At 43.7% G+C, this 20,689-nt stretch overlaps 1 protein-coding gene across 1 annotated transcript in view; it reads left to right on the top strand.

Annotated features, from left to right (window-relative positions):
• CCDC180 (coiled-coil domain containing 180) overlaps positions 1 to 20,689 on the top strand; it is a 111,388-nt gene that overhangs the window by 4,745 nt on the left and 85,954 nt on the right. Inside the window, exons 3-8 of the mRNA XM_040324450.1 lie at positions 5,310 to 5,497; positions 6,641 to 6,729; positions 12,357 to 12,466; positions 12,546 to 12,674; positions 17,073 to 17,183; positions 18,564 to 18,659. Of these exons, the coding sequence (XP_040180384.1) occupies positions 5,310 to 5,497; positions 6,641 to 6,729; positions 12,357 to 12,466; positions 12,546 to 12,674; positions 17,073 to 17,183; positions 18,564 to 18,659 (723 nt within the window). The remainder of the gene's footprint in view (positions 1 to 5,309; positions 5,498 to 6,640; positions 6,730 to 12,356; positions 12,467 to 12,545; positions 12,675 to 17,072; positions 17,184 to 18,563; positions 18,660 to 20,689) is intronic.

The following is a 20,689-nucleotide window of genomic DNA, read 5'->3' as shown; positions in this document are numbered from 1 at the left end:
GCCCGACTCCCGGGTGGGGGGACGTCTTCGCCAGTTTGTAGCTCAGTGGACCTCCCTGCTTTCCAAACAATGGGTCTGTGAAGTGGTTTCATCAGGATACAAGATAGAGTTTCTTTCTTGTCCACCAAACAGATTCTTTCCCTTAAACCTCCCTCTCCTTCCAGCTCATCGGAACGCCCTAAAGGGGGCGGTACAGGATTTGCTGGGGCGCGGGGTAATCATATCTGTGCCGCTACAGGAAAGGTTTCAGGGATTCTACTCAAATCTGTTTGTAGTCCCAAAGAAGGACGGGGTCCGTCCAATCCTGGACCTCAAGGCCCTCAATGCCTTTGTGAAGGTTCGGAAGTTCAGGATGGAATCAGTTCGCTCTGTGGTCGCTGCACTCCATCCGGGGGATTTTCTGGCGTCCTTGGACATCAAGGATGCATACTTGCATGTCCCCATATACGTTAGGCATCAAAGGTTGCTGCGCTTTGCCATAGGGGAAGACCACTATCAATTTGTGGCCAGGGGCGGACTGACAACTCATGGGGCCCCCGGGCAATAGAAGAGTATGGGGCCCCTCTGGCTTACAGATGGCCACTACGCCAGGAGGTAGTGCAGAGGCAGGGCAGCTAAAATCTTGGGATATTCACATTAAAAGCATGTCATTTTCGGACATATCAGGGACAGATCTAAAAAAAACACAGATTTTTACATACTGTCCCTGGTTTTACTGAGCCTGGCAACCCGGATGGGGCCCCCTAGTGGCATGGGGCCCTCGGGCAGTGCCCGAGTGACTCAATGGTCAGTCCGCCCCTGTTTGTGGCCCTCCCCTTTGGCCTGGCATCGGGATCCAAGGGTTTTCACCAAGTTGCTCACCACGATTCTGGCCTTGCTATCGTGGGCTACTTGGACGATCTTCTTCTGAAAGCTGCTTCAAGCTCAGAATTAGAGGAGGACGTGTCTATAGCCAGTCAGACCCTCCGAGACTTTTTTTTTAATTTATATCTTCTTTATTAATTTTCTTCATCATATCAAAAACAGATTACATCCATATAAAATCTTAATGTTATCTTTTCTTATTACTCATATAACATAATCTTTTCAATGTCGAACAATTATTCAATTTCTTTCCCCACCCCCCTCCTCCCCTCTTTTTTGCTATCAGGGTTAATGATTTTTCCTTTTATATGGGGTATCCCATTTTTTCCAGCCAAGGGTTCCACATTTCGCCAAATTCCCTGATGTTCCTTCTCTTAATATATACTATCTTCTCCTTCCATATTGTTTCGGTTACTACGTTGATCCACTCTCTTACTGCTGGGGGATTCTCTGCTTGCCACCTTTGGGCAATTAGTTTCCTTGCCTGAAGAAGGATTTTATTTTTAAATTTGGACAGCAGGGGGGACCAAATTATTCCTATATATTTGTTAAGGTCACTTGTTATATATATTCCTAAGTATTTCATACTCCCCACTATCTCCAACTGTGGGATTTCTACCAATGTCTGGATCCTCATTGGGTCTACCGGCATTAATGCTGATTTCTCCCAATTTATGACCAATCCTGAGAGTCTTCCAAATTCTCTGAAAATAGTCATTGCCTGTTTAATGGAGTGATCCGTGTCACCAAGGAAGAGGAGAACATCGTCCGCGTAGAGAGCAATCCTCTCCTCCCCAGTCGGTCTCACGAACCCCATTTTTGTATCCGTTCTTATTGCAGTGGCCAGCTGTTCCATTGCTAAGGCAAATAGCAGGGGTGACAATGGACACCCCTGCCTCGTGCCCCTCTCTAACTGAACCTTAGCTGAGTAATCATTGTTGACTCTAATTCTCGCGCTAGGGCCGTTGTACAATATCTTGACCCACCTGATAAATTTTGGCCCAAACCCGAAAACTTCCAAAACATGCCAGATATACCCCCATTCCAAGCTGTCGAATGCTTTGACCACTTCTAGGGACATTACTGCTCTTGTGCCCCCGTTCTCTATTGGCATTTGCAAGTTAAGAAATACCCTCCTAATATTCATGCTAGTTGATCTGCTTGGTATAAATCCAGTTTGATCATGATGTATAAGTCTCGCGACAATTTTATTTAGCCTACCCGCCATTATTTTAGCCAATATTTTAGCATCTGCACAGAGAAGGGAAATAGGTCGATATGATGTTGTATCTAATGGATTCTTCCCCTCCTTGTGCAGTACTATTATTGTAGCTTCAGTCATTGAGATGGGCAACTTCCCCCCTTCCATCGCCCAGTTCAATACTTTAAGGAGTTTTGGGAGTAGCACTTTCCCATAGTATTTATAGGTTTCCACTGGAAGTCCATCCGGTCCAAGGGACTTCTGATTAGCCATCTCAGTAACTGCTAATTGAACCTCTTCAAGAGTTATTGGGACCTCCATTTGCTCTTTCTCTGTCTCCATGAGAGTCGGTAATTCTAAGTTCTCAAAACAATCTTCCAATTCCTCCGCTCCCACTACCCCTTGTGACCTATATAACTTATCGTAATATTCTCTAAATGTGTCTGTAATCACTGACACCTGTGTGAAAATTTCTCCATTAAGTGTGTTTATCGCGTGTACCGCGGAGGGGGAGGAATTGGTTCTTACTAAGTGGGCCAGCATTCTTCCGACGCTTTCCCCCTCCCCGAAGGCAACTTGCTTTTGAAATAATCTCTTGTTCTCGGGGAGCTGCGGTGGCTCAACGTGATTGGCACTGCGCTGACAAGTAATTCACCTCTGCAGCTAGGGGTTCGGATTCCGGTCTCGGCTACATGTGAATTGAGTTTGGTGGTCTCAGCCTGGCTCCCGGTGGGTGTGCTATGCGAGGTAAGCCTGTGTTTTTGCCTGGAAATGGCTTGGGTGGCAAGTGGTTAAATGACATGACATGATTAGGGATGAGCCGAACACACCCCCGTTCGGTTCGCACCAGAACCTGCGAACAGACCAAAAGTTTGTGTGAACTTTAGAACCCCGTTAAAGTCTATGGGACTCGAACGTTTGAAATCTAAAGTGTTAATTTTAAAGGCTAATATGCAAGTTATTGTCCTAAAAAGTGTTTGGGGACCCGGGTCCTGTCCCAGGGGACATGTATCAATGCAAAAAAAAGTTTTAAAAACGGACGTTTTTTCGGCAGCAGTGAATTTAATAATGCTTAAAGTGAAATATTCCTTAAAATTTGGTACCTAGGGGGGGTGGAGGGTATAAAGTTTGCCTGTGAAATATCGCATGTTTCCCGTGCTTAGAACTGTTTCTGCACAAAGTGTCATTTCTAAAGGAAAAAAAGTAATTTAAAATCACTTGCGGCTATAATGAATTGTCGGCTCCCAGCAATTCGGAGAAAATTCATTCATAAAAAAAAAAGCGGGGGGCTCCCCCCAAATTCAATTACCAGGCCCTTGAGGTCTGGTATGGATATTAAGGGGAACTCCGCCGTCAATTTAAAAAAAAATTACGTGGGGTTCCTCCCAAATATACATTCCAGACCCTTCAGGTCTGGTGTGGATTTTAAGGGGAACTCCACCCCAAATTTAAAAAAAATGGCGTGGAGTTCCCCCAAAAATACACACCAGACCGCTTATCCAAGCACGTAACCCGGCCGGCTGTAGAAAAGAGGGGGGGTGAGAGAGCGGCCCCCCTCCCCTTCTGAACCGTACCAGGCCACATGCCCTCAACATGGGGAGGATGTCCCCATGTTGATGGGGACAAGGGCCTCATCCGTACAACCCTGGCTGGTGGTTGTGGGGGTCTGCGGGCGGGGGTCTTATCAGAATCCGAAAGACCCCTTTAACAAAGGGGACCCCCAGATCCCGCCCCCCCCCTTATGTGAATTGGTAATGGGGTACATTGTACCTCTACCAATTCACTAAGGAAGTGTAAATTATAGTAAAAAAACACACACCATGGAAAAAGTCCTTTATTAAAAAAAAAAAAAAATCCAGCAGTGGTAATCCACTCTCGATCCCCGCTCCAACGCTGTCGGTATCCAGCGAAGGGTGATCTCCTCTCCACCGGGGTCCAGCGATGAGAAGATTCATCCAGGTCCGGGATCCAGAGCGCACGCATCGCCGGCCGCCTGTCTCCGCCGGAGACAGCCCGGCGAATGACGCGGCTTGAGCCAGTGACAGCTCTTATATAGGTGAGGCAAGGCCACCCGTCATGTGACCTGTCTCCCTCTGATGCACCCTCTGACTACGTCACTGGGGAAGCCCAGGTTTTTCCTTGCATCAGGGGGGGCGGGGTCACATGACGGGTGCCCCCGCCTCACCTATATAAGAGCTGTCACTGGCTCAAGCCGCGCCATTCACCAGGCTGTCTCCGCATCCCAGACCTGGATGGATCTTCTCATTGCTGGACCCCGGCAGAGAGGAGATCACCCGTCGCTGGATACCGACAACGTTGGAGCGGTGATCGAGAGTGGATTACCACCGCTGGATTTTTTTTTCTTAATTAATAAAGGACTTTTTACACGGTGCGTGTGTTTTTTTACTATTATTTACACTTCCTTAGTGAATTGGTTGAGGTACAATGTACCCCATTACCAATTCACATGGGGGGGGCCGGGATCTTTTTTAAAGGGGTCTTCCAGATTCTGATAAGCCCCCCACCTGCAGACCTCCACAACCACCGGCCAGGGTTGTGGAGATGAGGCCCTTGTCCCAATCAACATGGAGACATCCTCCCCATGTTGAGGGCATGTGTCCTGGTACGGTTTTATGAATGAATTTTCTCTGAATTGCTGGAAGCCGACAATTTATTATAGCCGCGAGTGATTTTAAATTACTTTTTTTCCTTCAGAAATTACACTTTGTGCAGAGACAGTTCTAAGCACGGGAAACATGCAATATTTCACAGGCATACTTTACACACCCCCCAGGTACGAAATTTAAAGGAATATTTCACTTTTATTGTTTCACTTAAAACATTATTAAATTCACTGCTCACAAAAAAGGTCAGTTTTTAAAACTTTTTTTGCATTGATACATGTCCCCTGGGGCAGGACCCAGGTCCCCAAACACTTTTTAGGACAATAACTTGCATATTAGCCTTTAAAATTAGGACTTTAGATTTCTCCCATAGACTTTAACAGGCTGTTCCACCGCTTTTCGAATTTGCCGCGAACACCCCAAATTGTTCGCTGTTCGCCGAATAGGCGAACAGACAATATTCGAGTCGAACATGAGTTCGACCCGAATTCAAAGCTTATCCATAGACATGATTATATTTAAATGTTTGTCTAAAAATCTATAGATTTATTTTAACAAAACATTTCTTATTTGCAGTTCAGTATAAACCTTTCTTGAATTGTTCTCCGATCCTCTTTAAGGTCCAGCTGGTGCGGTCTCTTGGTGAGGCACGGGCTCGGGTGGCACAGAATGGAGTTAGCTTGGACAGTGCAAAGATTCCTCTGGTGCGAGAAGAGACACAATCAGCTGGACTGCTGTCCCATCGCCAGCGTCAATGGGTGGACAGTATGCCATACGATTCCTACACTGAAAACCCAATTGTGTACAGGTGAGAGGAAAGGGGGACATTTTCCATTAAGCCATATTTTGTTTTTTTACAAGACACACCAAGCTTCTAGGTGCATGACCACCGTACAAAGGTGTTGTTGGGTAATCATTGCCTGTCTTTTTCACAGGTCATTACTGGGCTGGTGCTGCAGCTCCCCAAAATTCATATGCAAATACTTTCTGAAAGTCAATATTTACTATTGCCCCCACCACCCCAAAGCACCTTGTCCCAATATTGATGGGGACAAATGCCTCATCCCCACAACCGTAGCCGGTGGTTGTGGGGGTCTGCGGGCAGGGGGCTATTCGGAATCTAGAAGCCCCCTTTAAGAACGGTGCCTCCCTATGTAAATGAGTATTAGGTAGCGCCCTGCCCTCAGACGTCCACAACTGCTGGCATTGGTTGTGGGAATGAGGCCCTTGTCTCCATCAATATGGGGACAAGGTGCTTTGGAGCAGGGGGGACAGAGCCTGGCATGTGGCCTGGTATGGTTTGGGGAAGGGGGGGAGCTCGCTTATCCACCCCTTTCCTGACCTGCCGGGCTGCCCACATAAGGATCTGGCATGGGTTTTGGGGGGGGACACCATGCTGTATTTCTATCATTTTGGCATATGTTTGGTATGGGGGGGGGGGGCATTTTTCATTCTTTTCAATCGTCTGTTCTTTGTTTTTGTTTTTTTTAATAAGCTGTGAGCAGGGAAGCCCGTTGACAGCTGATAAATCATCAGTTGTTAAGGACGCTGCGGCCGGCTTTCGCATGCTTTTTTACTCTCTGGTCCGTTTGTGAATTGGACTTAAGAGCTTTTTATGCGATATTTACCGGCACATTTTTTTTTTTTTGTAAATACGGCATAATCGTTTTTTTTTTTTTTTTTTTTTTTTTTTTTGTGAATTGGACTTAATTTACCTCATGTGATAATTTATGCAAATGATTAACATCATACCCTTATTGCATGCAGTAAACGTTACATGCAGAGAGTTGTAGATCTAAAGAACAGAGCTTGCCCATTTTACAGTGATAAAGAGATGGCTGCTATGGTCTTAGGTATTTTACAGTATGTGTATAAAGACTTTAGTTTTCACCAGTTCTAGGAATTATTTTCTTTGATGTTTTGAACTCTAAAAGTCTGCTGTTTTCTTCAGGGAGAAAACAGCATCAGCTTTAAAGAAGGTACATGAAAGCGAAGATGAGATTGCAGCAAGAGAAGTGAGAGGTCTTTGTGACATTATAGGTATTTATTTTCTTTTTTTACAAAGCCAAAATTCAGATTCTTATACTGTTGCTTAACCATTGATACTTTTTTTTCCTTTATTTTCACCTGGTGATCTGGCCAATAAATACAACGGGTAAAATAAGTATTAATCTTGTCACCATTTTTCTAGGTAAATATATTTCTAAAGGTGCTATTGACATAAAATTTTCACCACATGTCGGTAACAATCTATGCAATACATACATACATAGAAACCAAAACAAACAAGTTCAGAAATTAAGTTATGTGTAATAAAATGGAATGACATGCACATGAAGAAAAGGGGGTGCAAAAAGGCATAGAAATCAAGACGAAATCTATCAGTAACTAAAAAGAAATCCTGCCCCTTGTCAGTGCAAATTAATATCAACTGGTTCAGTCTCAACTGATGGCCTATAAAAAGGTGTCTCATTACCAAGCTGTCACACAAGAAACATCTCATGATCTGTAAAAGCAAAGAGCTCTCTCAAGACCTTCACAACCTTATTGTTGCAAAACATACTGATGGCATTGGTTACAGAAGGATTTCTAAACTTCTGAATGTTCCAGTGAGCACTGTTGGGGCCATAAGTGGAAAGAACATCATTTCACCATAAACCGGCCACCCCTCCTCACAAGATTTTTGATAGGGGAGAGTAAAAAATTATCTGAAGAGTTGTCCAAGAGCCTAGGAACACTTGTGGATAGCTTTAGAAAGACCTGGCATTAGCAGGAAAATGCCCTTAAATTAGCAAAGAAAACAATAAGTAATGCACTGTCTCCATGGCCTTTATGCACGCTCACAACGCAAGACTCCATTGCTGAAGAAAAATAATTTTGAAGCTCGTTTAAAGTTTGCTGCAGAACATTTAGACAAGCCTGTGAAATACTGGGAGAATATAGTCTGGTCAGATGAGACTAAAATAGATGTCATGTTACACACCATGTTTGGAAGTCAAATGGCAACTCGCATCACCCTATACCAACAGTGAAATTTGGAGGTGGGGCTGTTTTTCAGCATACGGTTCTGGCAAACCTCATGTCGGAAGGATGAATAGAAAAATGCACCAAGACATTCTTGATAAAAATCTGCCATCTACCAGGATGATGAAGATGAAACAAAGGTGGACAAACAAAATTGTACAGAAGCAGCACTTAGTGATTGTTCGAATACAAAACAACAGAAGAGTGTATGTACATAAAACCTGTTGTGCTTCCCCTTTAAAAATATGTGACCCAGCAAAAAAGCAATAGATAACCAAAATATACCATAACTCAATACATAATATGCCCAAAAATATATACTGGTGAATAAATCAGTGCATACAAATGCATAAAATAATGTCCCACAATCAGAAACAAATCTATGTATTAATACAAATGAAAAAACTCCACAATAGAAACAAATAGCTAGATTCAGAGACAGTTACGCCGGCGTATCAGTAGATACGCTGTCGTAACTCTGAATCTATGCCGTCGTAAATTTTAGCGTATTCTGGAAAGCAGATACACTTAAATTAGGCTAAGATACGAGCGGCGTAAGTCTCCTACGCCATCGTATCTTAGGGTGCATATTTACGCTAGCCGCTAGGTGGCGCTTCCGTTGAGTTTGGCGTAGAATATGCAAATTAATTTACTGTATATTAATATATTTGTGATTGTAGGTAGCATGCTTGATTGCTAGGAAAGACAGCTTCTGTTGCTTAGCATCCAATGTTTCTAGGATGCAGGCAGCTCCTGCCTCCTAGATTTTTGGGACACAGGGCCTCTTTCTGCCTAGTGTCATTCATTGCGAGGATGCAGACGGCTACTGGCACCGAGCATCTTACTTTGCTAAAATGCAGGAGACTCCGGCTGTCTAAAGTCCTAAGTTGCTAGGGTGTAGGCAACTCTTGTTGCTTGCTGTCTTCCAGGTGGCTCCTGCCTCTGGTGTCCTAGGTTGCTGGGATGCAGGCATAGCTGCTTGCCACATAAAATCCTGCATTGGCAGGATTCAGGTGGCTCTTGCCGCCTGTCTTTGTAGGTTGCTAGGAATCAGCCAGCTAGTGAAGCATAGCAACTTTGGTTGCTAGGATGCAGACAGCCCTTTATATATTTTTAAGGAGGAAAACTTTCTAATGCTTTTAGATCTCTTAACCTCCCTGGCGGTATGATTCTTTCAGAAAAAAGGTGCTGAAAGTGGTACCATTATTTGCAAGGAAATGTGGCGTTTTATACTGTAGGCCTGTAATTCTTAGGAATAACTCACTTAAATCTGACCAAACAAGAGTCTTGTAGGTATCCCGGGTATGAATTTTTTTTAAAAACAAAATTATAAATTATAATATAATAAATAATTATAAATAATTATAACAAATAATAATATAATTATAATAGGGCTGTTACTGATCAAAATTTTTGTGTTCGATTAATCGTTTTTTTTTTAATCGATTAATCGACTAATTTCGATTAATTATAACGCACATACAGATCCAACTACTTTTAGCTGATCTCCTTGCAGGCTGATTCCCAGTGCACCTACCAACCACTGGAAAAATGGATAGCAGGATACAAAAAACACACAAAGTCAGCGCTCGATGGGAATAGCATTAAAACTTTTATAGTCTTCAAATAGGTAACAAAATAAATATTGCACTGAAGATAAAATCGATGTAGCTACATAAACTGTAAAAATGGTGCGAGTAATACCAAACGGTAACAAAAGCAGTCATAAAAACATGTAGCTAAGTGGTAGCTAAGTGGTATAAAAATGTGTACAACGATGCCACTGCTGAATCCAGATGAGGAGAAGTTAACATCAGTCCGTCGGCATGTAGATGTCCCGTGAAGGGAACTATCACAACTCCCAGTGGATGGTTGTAGAATCCCAGGTTGATAGAGGGAAGTGTAACAGCCCCTGCGTGTGGCAGATAGTAAGGTCCCGCCGTCATACAGATATGAAGGCACAGCAAAGGAGCCCTTCAGATAGACACGGCAAGCCCCGCTGGTGGCAGTGACGTCACCGGATCTCCGACGGAACTCCCTGAAGCCAGCGGAGAGGTGAGTACAAATCAATATAATTTTGATCGATCAAAAAAATTTTGATCGATCAAAAAAATTTAAGATTAATCGATTAATTAAAAGTTAATTTCCATAGCCCTAAATTATAATAAAAATAATTCAATAATGTAATCAACTCAAAATCACTGAAATTTGCTCAGTTGCAGAATTGTCGCTGTCATTACTTTTATTTGTTAAGATTTGTTTCTGATTGTGGGACATTATTTTTTGCATTTGTATGCACTGATTTATTCACCAGTATATATTTTTGGGCATATTATGTATTGAGTTATGGTATATTTTGGTTATCTATTGCTTTTTTGCTGGGTCACATATTTTTAAAGGGGAAGCACAACAGGTTTTATGTACATACACTCTTCTGTTGTTTTGTATTCAAACAATCACTAAGTGCTGCTTCTGTACAATTTTGTTTATCTATAATGATTGTGAAGTATTGACGGTCAAGTATATTTGATAGTTATATGTTAAAGTAGATAAAGTAAAACCTTGGATTACGAGCATAATTCGTTCCAGAAACTTGCTTGTAATCCAAAGCACTTGTATATCAAAGCAATTTTCCCCATAAGAAATAATGGAAACTCAAATGATTCATTCCACAACCATTTATTCATAGGTCCTTCAGTTTATAGTCCATATAAAAAATATTATAGCAATGTGATAGGTTGTGTACTATAAAATGTCCATCCACAAATAGAAGCCTCCACAAGGCAGTGTTGCCAACGGTTAGTATTTTTACTGGCAGCCAGAAAAAATGGGCACGCCTGCCAGTAAATACCAGTAAGAGGAAATGGTTGACAGTAAAAAATATGGCTGTGACGCTCGGCATGGAACTGCCCATTTGTAGCTCGGGGCCTGAAGCTGGCTGAGACAATCCAAGTGCCTGCTACATTGTGTTCAGGCATTGCGGCGGGCAGGTCTGGTGGAGGTGGTGTCTGAGCGTGTCGTGTGATGTCATGGTGCAAGGGAGCCAAGCGGAGCGGCCAGAGCCTTGTGTGCAGGTCTGCAGGATGGGATTAAGGCAAGCCAGGAGTAGGACTGTCAGTGCTGTTTGGACTGGAGGGGACTGAAGGGACCACCTGGCATTGAGAGAGACTGTCACTCTGACTCAAGAGGGGACATGTCAGTATCATTGTGAGAGTCAATTTCATATGTGCATCACCCATTCTAATGTATTGCCCTCCTGAGTCCTTTCCCTGAGCTTCTTACTTACTATATCGAAAATAAAATAAGAAATATGCTTTTTGCCTTAATATCTACCTTGAATCACATTGCTAATTGCATATCGTACTTATTTGTAGCCTAACTACTGCAATGTGCACTTAAAACTGTAATTTTGTAACTATTGGAACTGCCAGTAAAAACTTGGCTGTGCCAGTAAACTTCGGGTGTCGTGTCAGTAAATTTCAATCTGGTAGGTTGGCAACACTGCCACAAGAGGATAGAAGTAAAATCCAGCAGGAGCTACAGATTATAAAAGAGAAGAGAGGCGCCTCTAAATGTTGTACCTTCATTAAGCCCTGGTTCACATGTCAAATCAGTGGCATTTGCCAGCAATGGCACCGTCCTTAACAGCATCTGTGGGGCTGCACGGATTTCAAAAAGTCGTTTCTGTACTACTTTTTGCGATTTCAGGCCGTGATTTACATTGACATCTGTGCAAAAACCTGCACAGATGTCTCTGGAATCGCGTTCGAAATCAGGACTGACAAGCAGGCGTGAAATCGTGCGAGTTCAACAGAACTCGCACAGCTTCACTTCTACAGCTCAGTGTGAACCTGGGCTAAATGTAACCATATTGCTACACTGATGCCCTGTACACACGATCGGTCCATCCGATGAAAATAGTCTGATGGACCGTTTTTATCGGTTAACCGATGAAACTGACTGATAGTCAGTCGTGCCTACACACCATTGGTTAAAAAAACGATCGTGTCAGAACGCGGTGATGTAAAACACAACGACGTGCTGAAAAAAATGAAGTTCAATGCTTCCAAGCATGCGTCGACTTGATTCTGAGCATGCATGGATTTTTAACGGATGGACGTTCCTACAAACGATCGTTTTTTTTTCTATCGGTTAGGTATCCATCGGTTAAATTTAAAACAAGATTGCTTTTTTTTAACCTATGGATAAATAACCGATGGGGCCTACACACGATCGGTTTGGTCCGGTGAAAACGATCCATCAGACCGTTCTCATCGGTTTGACCGATCGCGTGTACGAGGCATTAGAGGCGCTTCTCTTTTATACTCAATTGTGATGTGACGCTACTTTTATATCAAGATATCACTTGTATATCAAGTCAAAATGTATTAAAAGATTTTGCTTGTCTTGCAAAACACTCTCAAACCAGGTTACTCTCAAACCAAGGTTTTACTGTACACTCCTATCTTTTGAATGGCACCAGCATTATATATTGAAAAACCATGTTTCAATATAACACATAGTAGAATATCGTGATATGATTTCATGTGATACCATGAAAGTTTTTTGTTGTTGTCTGTGCTTATAGTGCTTCCACAGTTTTATTCATTTTAATTTTAATTATAATTTTCCTCCCGTTGCAGTTCCTGAGAAGAGAGACAGTAACATCTTGCAGCGAATCACCACCAACAGACAAGAACGGCATGAGAAGGCGACTTCTGATCTGCATAGAGAATTAGCTGACATCAGCAAGGTGACGTAATGACGGATTCTGGATGAGCTCTCTGATTTGCTTGTGTTGCACTTCATAGTTAACCCTCACATTTTTTTAGGAAATGGAGGCCTTAGTTCTGGAGGCTGGAAGGACTCTCCAAAGATATATATCAGAGTCTGATAGAAAGATTGACTTGTTATTCCAGCAGTGTGAAGAAAGGAATGACAACAGGTCCCTCACAATGGTGGTAAATATGTCCTTCACCTTTCCAGAGGTATTGTTAACCTCCCTGGCGGTATGATTATTTCAGAAAAAAGGTGCTGAAAGCGGTACCATTATTTGCAAGGAAATTTGGCGTTTTATACTGTAGGCCTGTAATTCTTAGGAATAACTCACTTAAATCTGACCAAACAAGAGACTAGTAGGCATCCCGGGTATGACATTTTTTTAAAAACAAAATTATAAATTATAATATAATAAATACTTATAAATAATTATAACAAGTAATAATATAATTATAATAAAAATTATTCAATTATGTAATCAACTCAAAATCACTGAAATTTGCTCAGTTGCAGAATTGTCGCTGTCATTACTTTTATTTTTTTATGACGAATTTTCCCACAAATTGCTATCGCACAATTCTGCAAGTGATTATAATTTATTATCGCTGTTTTCTAGCTGCTCTAAAACCATTTTTGACATAAAGGGACACGTTTGGTTGCTATGGACAATCTACAGTTTTCAGGCAGAAAGAACAGTTTTTATTATATAAAAGTACATGTAGGGCACCGGGCAGACCACTAGGGACAAGGGGGGTGTGTATTTTATTCTATAAGATTACAGTATACTGTATGTAATGTGTTTGTTTACGTTTTTGAATTTGTCGCCGTTCTCCGCTCCCGTGCGTCGTAACGTCGCAGGGAACAGAGATCGGCGGCACAGGAGGACACTGTGTGAAATAATAGATTTTCTTTCCCCACAGGGAAGCAGGGAATAAAATCCATTACTTCCCCTAGTAAAAGCACCTCACATAGTACACCAAAACACTGGTTAGGCACACAGTTAACCCTTTGATCACCCCTGATGTTAACCCCTTTCCAGCCAGTGTCATTAGTACAGTGACAGTGTATATTTTTTAGCACTGATCACTGTATTAGTGTCACTGGTTCCCAAAAAGAATTAGTTTGTGTCCAAATGTCTGCTGCAATATCACATTCCCGCTATAAGTCACTGATCGCCACCATTACTAGTAAAAAAAAAAATGACCAAATAAATTCTAGTATATACCCCATAGTTTGTAGACGCTATAACTTTTCCACAAACCAATCAATATACACTTATTGGGATTTTTTTTTTACCAAAAACATGTAGCAGAGTACATATTGGCCTAAATTCAACAAGAAATTCGATTTTTACAATTTTTTTTTGGATGTGTTTTCTAGTAGAAAGTAAATAATATTGTAAAAATTATAAAATGCCAAAAAAAAAAATACAAACTAAAAATACAGGGCCTGATTCCCAAAAGAGATACGCAGACTTAACTGCTGTTCAGTCTGTGCCTAACTTTGGAAACAATCCTCAAAAGGCTTTTTCCAAAGTTAGGCAGAAAATCTGACATGTGTAAGACACTTACACGGTCAAATCTTAGGATGCAGTACCGCATCCGCCGCTGGGGGCATTTCTCATTGAAATGCAGCTTTGAGTATGCAAATGAGGACTTAAGCAGATCCACAAAGCATTTCATCATTGTGATTTCTGCGTAAGTTCCGAATTTGCCTGCGCAAAACTAGGGCTGGTTTTACAATGTGGAAAGTTAGTCACACCTTGTAAAGGCCCATTCAAGCGACGGCATTTGGTATGCATTCCCGAGGGAGAACTCCACGGCAATTTTTAAATTCAAAACCGGCATGGGTTCCCCCCCAGGAGCATACCAGGCCCTTAGGTCTGGTATGGGTTGTAAGGAGACCCCCCCACGCCGAAAATTTGACGTAGGGGGTCCCCCTACAATCCATACCAGACCCGTATCCAAAGCACGCTACCCGGCCGGTCAGGAAGGGAGTGGGGACGAGCGAGCGCCCCCCCCTCCTGAGCCGTGCCAGGCCGCATGCCCTCAACATGGGGGGGTTGGGTGCTCTGGGGCAGGGGGGCGCACTGCGGGCCCCCCCACCCCAGAGCACCCTGTCCCCATGTTGATGAGGACAGGACCTCTTCCCGACAACCCTTGCCGTTGGTTGTCGGGGTCTGCGGGCGGGGGCTTATCGGAATCTGGGAGTCCCCTCAAATAAGGGGGCCCCCAGATACCGGCCCCCCACTCTAAGTGAATGGATATGGGGTACATCGTACCCCTACCCATTCACCTGTAGGCAAAAAGTAAAAGTTATTAAACACACAACACAAGGGTTTTTAAAATAATTTATTATTCTGCTCCGGAGGCCCCCCCTGTCTTCTTTATTAGCTCTATTACCAGGGGGGGCTTCTTCTTCCACTCTCCGGGGTCTTCTTCCACTCTCCGGGGGGGGTTTCTTCTTCCGCTCTCCGGGGGGGGCTTCTCCGCTCTCCGGGGGTCTTCTTCTATCTTCGCCGCTCTCCGCTGTTGACTCGGCGAACCCCGGTTTTTCTGCAGCTGTCCGGTGCCTTCTTCTTCAGCGCTGGCTGCCTGCTATCTTTGTGTGTTAGCTCAATTACTAGCAGGCAGCCATCGCGGTCTTCTGTGACGTCAGGTTCTTCTTCTCCCTACTTCCGATGTTGACTCGTCGCCTCTTGTCACTGTAATGATGGAAGCGCGCCTTGCATCCCATTTATATAGGCATCACCGTCCCATCATGCTCCGGTAGGTACCCACGTGGTGGGTGCACGTGGGTAGGCACCCACCACGTGGGTACCTGCCGGAGCATGATGGGACGGTGATGCCTATATAAATGGGATGCAAGGCGCGCTTCCATCATTACAGTGACAAGAGGCGACGAGTCAACATCGGAAGAAGGGAGAAGAAGAACCTGACGTCACAGAAGACCGCGATGGCTGCCTGCTAGTAATTGAGCTAACACACAAAGATAGCAGGCAGCCAGCGCTGAAGAAGAAGGCACCGGACAGCTGCAGAAGAACCGGGGTTCGCCGAGTCAACAGCGGAGAGCGGCGAAGATAGAAGAAGACCCCCGGAGAGCGGAGAAGCCCCCCCCGGAGAGCGGAAGAAGAAACCCCCCCCCCGGAGAGTGGAAGAAGACCCCCGGAGAGTGGAAGAAGACCCCCGGAGAGTGGAAGAAGAAGCCCCCCCTGGTAATAGAGCTAATAAAGAAGACAGGGGGGGCCTCCGGAGCAGAATAATAAATTATTTTAAAAACCCTTGTGTTGTGTGTTTAATAACTTTTACTTTTTGCCTACAGGTGAATGGGTAGGGGTACGATGTACCCCATATCCATTCACTTAGGGTGGGGGGCCGGTATCTGGGGGCCCCCTTGTTTGAGGGGACTCCCAGATTCCGATAAGCCCCCGCCCGCAGACCCCGACAACCAACGGCAAGGGTTGTCGGGAAGAGGTCCTGTCCTCATCAACATGGGGACAGGGTGCTCTGGGGTGGGGGGGCCCGCAGTGCGCCCCCCTGCCCCAGAGCACCCAACCCCCCCATGTTGAGGGCATGCGGCCTGGCACGGCTCAGGAGGGGGGGGGGGCGCTCGCGGGGGGGTATCCTTACAACCCATACCAGACCTAAGGGCCTGGTATGCTCCTGGGGGGGGTAACCCATGCCGGTTTTTTCTTTGAAAATTGGCATGGAGTTCTCCCTCTCAGGAATGCATGCTGAGCGACGCTGTCATTTTTTTTTATAATTATTTGTTTTCCCGGCGCGTATATTTTTTTTCACCCGTCGCAACTTTAGTGTCCCGTCGCAATCCACAAAGCCGCCCGGCGTCAATTACGTTCGCGCGCTGCACGTCGGGAAAATTACGTCACACGCATGCGCAGTACGGCCGGCGCGGGAGCGCGCCTCATTTAAATTTTAAACGCCCCTCGGAGAGGAGGACCGCCTTGCGACGGCGGCACTTAAGTTACACGGCCTGAAATTTCTAGGTAAGTGCTTTGTGGATCAGGCACTTAGGTAGAGATTTTAAGTCAGTGTAACTTAACTGCTGAAAGTTAAGTTAGGCAGGGTTTTTGGGAATCAGGCCCACAAAGTGAATGGAATAAGAATCTAAAATGTATCCTGCCTCTGAAATGCTCCAAAAGGTTCCCACAGCCAGTGAGAGAAGGGAAATGGTGACTCACCCGCCGCTACTAGACCTTCATCCAATGGGTTTAACAGACAAGGTTCTGGGTAAATAAGATATTTCATCACCAACACTTACCTTTTAATAGATACGTCCCCCAATTAAAGTATGTATCACCACCACTGCTGCTAAAAAGTCTCATCATCGCAGGAAATGGCATCTAACCTCAGCCACGTTTCAAGTCTAGCACGCAATAGCAGCAGACTGGGGTAGCAAACACACATGGAACATATAAACAGGGTAAATGTTTGGTGCATCTGATCTATAAATTTAGCAATCAACAATATACCAGAAATGGCTCGGAAAATGCAAACATTGCCATGTTAGTGCTTTTCCTGCTTTTATACACTTTTTTTATACTAGCTTTTTATTCCCTTTAGTTTTTACAAGAATTTTGGGATCATGTGGTTGAGGAATCCTCTTACAGAAAGGAGTGGATCAGGCGCACAGAGAACACTTTGTTTTTTCTAGAAGAGAAACGTGCAGATCGGGTGAGTACATACTTCTGACCTCTTTAGCAGGTTCCACTTTGATTATATGTAACAAGTGTATGGGGGCAGTGGCAAACGATGTGATCTCTTTAGAGTAACAAGTATTGCCCTGTACACACGATCGGAGTTTCCGTCGGAACAAACTCTGACGGGTTTTTCCGACGGAATTTCCTTTCAGCAGAGATCACAAGAACAACATCATAAGCTTTTAGTTATGTGACCGGGGGGGGGGGCTTTTAGCAGCATATTTATCATAAACAGGTTTTGCAGCCTTTCTGTAGTTATTCATCCCAGGAAAACTGTTAACATAGCTTTATGTTAATATGTCAGTGTTAAAGAGATTGTAACCCTTAAAAAAAATGTTCCTGTTCCTTTAAAGCACGATAAACAGCATAGTGCTTCTGCAGTGTAATTTGTCCCTCTCTATGCTGTAAAATACCTGGTTGATCCTGCCTTTTCCTGTGTCCCCTATGTGAACTGACCACGGTAATCATGACTGCTGATTCATGATACCGTGGTCAGTTTATGTGCCTCCTTCATCCCGATGTCTCTCCTCTCCCCCTCTTCCCCTCACTCCCTGCTTGTCAGCGCGGAAGTCTGTGTGTGTGAGCCATCATCTCCCGCCCCTTCCCTCCTGTCGCTATTCTGCTGTGTCTGTAAAGTCACTGATCCCTAATCCTGGAATCCATTCTGTTACAGCAAGGTATACAGTGCAGTGTCTGCGTTTTTTTTAATTATACAGCTAAATACCTTAAAGGGGTTGTAAAGGTACATTTTTTTGGGAGCGGGCGAGCAGCAGTGTCAGGACGCCCACTAACACACAGCTCCTTTCTCTATCTGCAAAGTAGAGAGTGTCCTGACTTGCTTGCTCGCCCCCTCCCCCCTCAAGAGGCTTTCTCCACACCAGGGAGAAAGCCTTGCATTACTGTGTGTTGTTACAGACAGACGAACAGGAAGTGAGGATTTCTCAGAAGAGGTAAGTGAAGGAGGACTGCACTAAGGTAAAGGAAGCTATTTAGGGAATTTTTTTTTACCTTTACAACCCCTTTAATTTGAAGCGCCGCTGTGCAGTCACATGACCACCCGGCTGACGTCAGAGGGAACTCTTCGCCCCTCCCTCTGTAGTTCTTAGATAGGGGAAAGAGAGCAGCGGGAGGTCACATGACCGCACAGTGGCGCTGTGAAATTAGGTATTTAGCTGTGTGATTACAAAAAAAACACAGATACTGCACTGTATATCTTGCTGTAACAGAGGGGATTCCAGGATTTGTAATCAGTGACTTTACAATTACTTTAAGGATTTTTCTTCCCCAAGATTGCTATTGTTTCTTTTTTAGGTGCAGATGGTAATACATAGGTTAACTATGTTTATGTTTTTAGATCGCTGATGTGTTGAAGAAATTCACAACACTTTTGACCAAGATTTGCTATTTCATGCCTTCTAATGTGCTTAGGTTTATTCATAAAGAAGCTATGGTAAGTAAATTTCAGGCAACAAATCAAATAATTTTGGTCATCTACTAAAGTTATGCACAAGAAAAATTACAGCTGTACTAAAGTCAAAAAGGTGATTCAATTTACAGTATATCTTAATGTGGTATACAGTTTATATATGTATATACAGTAAAACCTTGGATTGAGAGTAACTTGGTCTGAAGCCTCGTACACACGACCGAGGAACTCGACGGGCGAAACACATCGTTTTCCTCGTCGAGTTTCTTGTTAGGCTGTCGAAGGAACTCGACAAGGCAAGTTTCCCCATTCCCGTCGAGGAAATAGAGAACTTGCTCTCTTTTTGGCTCGTCGAGATTCTCAACAGTTTCCTTGACGAAAATGTACACACGACCGGTTTCCTCAGCAAAAAAATATCTCCCAGCAAGTTTCTTGCTGGTTTTTGCCGAGAAACTCGGTCGTGTGTACGAGGCCTGAGAGTGTTTTGCAAGACAAGCAAAATGTTTTTATAAATTTTGACTTGATAAACGAGTGATGTCTTGATACATACAAGTAGCATCATGTCACAACTGAGTATAAAAGAGAAGAAAGGCGCCTCTAAGTGTAGTAATATGGTTACATTTAATGATGGTGCAACATTTATAAACTCACATGGTTGATGATTAAAATAGGCACGTCTAAGTATGCAGGCATTCGGGGTAAAGCTGTCCACATAAACCGTCCTCCGCACCGCCATCAGCGTTATCCCTTCCACGTTGCGCCCCACGAGTGCTTCAAGCCTTACTTTCAGATCACTCTACTGCAGGGTAGTCTTCCCGGTCACAATTGCAGACTATGTATGCCCTACGAGCAGGGCTCTCCTGTACCTTCTGTATTGAACTGTACTGTATTTGTGCTGTCCCCCCTATACATTGTAAAGCGATGCCTAAACTGTTGGCGCTGTATAAATCGTGTATAATAATACTACCCACTTGACCTCCAGACGAATTTACCCCCTTCCTGACCAGGCCATTTTTTGCTATTTGGCACAGCTTTACTTTAACTGGTAATTGCGCGGTCATGCAATGCTGTACACAAACAAGATTTGTGTAATTTTTTCACATAACTAGAGCCTTCTTTTGGTGGCATTTGAACACCTCTGGGTATTTAATTTGTTATATAAACAAAAAAGACCAAGGGCCAGATCCACATACATTTGCATCGGCGCAGCGTATCAGAGATACACTACGCCGTCGTACCTTACCTGGCATATATTCGAATCCTCAGCGAGTTCGCCCCTTAAGTTACGGCGGCGTAGTGTATTTCTGGCGGCAGATTTGAAATTGGGCGGGTTGGGGGCAGGTTTCATTTAAATGAAGCGCGTCCCCGCGCCAAATGAACTGCGCATGCGTCGTCCAGAAATTTCCCGCCGTGCTTTGCGCGAAATGACGTCGCAACGACGTCATTTTTTTAACTTAGACGTGAGTTACGTCCATCCCTATTCACAGACGACTTACGCAAAAAAAAAAAAAAATCTAATTTCGACGCGGGAACGACGGCCATACTTAACATGGCAATTCTATGTATACGCCGAAAAATACCAGCTTTAACTATATGCCGGAAAAAGCAGACTACAGCCGCGCGTACGTTCGTGGATCGTCGTAAATCGCTAATTTGCATACCCGACGCGGAAAACGCCACCAAGCGGACGCCAAAGTCTTGCATCTTAGATCCGAAGACGTACACCTGTCGGATCTAACCCAGAAGCCGTCGTATCTTGTTTTGAGGATTCAAAACAACGATATGACGCAGGAAATTTGAAAGTACGCCGGCGTATCAGTAGATACGCCGGCGTACTTGCTCTGTGGATCTGGCCCCAACAATAAAAAAAAACAAAACAATATTTTTTACTTTCTGTTATAAAACATATCTAATAAATAAATAAAAACAAACAATTCTCTTATATTATATGTTTTGGCCAAAATGTATTCTGCTAGATGTCTTTGATAAAAAAGAAATAAATAAAAAATTACAATAAGTCTGTTTGTGTAAAAGTTGTAGCGTCTACAAGCTAT

This window comes from Rana temporaria, chromosome 9 (genome assembly GCF_905171775.1).
Source record: "Rana temporaria chromosome 9, aRanTem1.1, whole genome shotgun sequence".
Classification (NCBI taxonomy): Eukaryota; Metazoa; Chordata; class Amphibia; order Anura; family Ranidae; genus Rana; species Rana temporaria.
The sequence above is the reverse complement of the archived record's forward strand: the minus strand, read 5'-3'. Positions and strand labels throughout refer to the sequence as shown.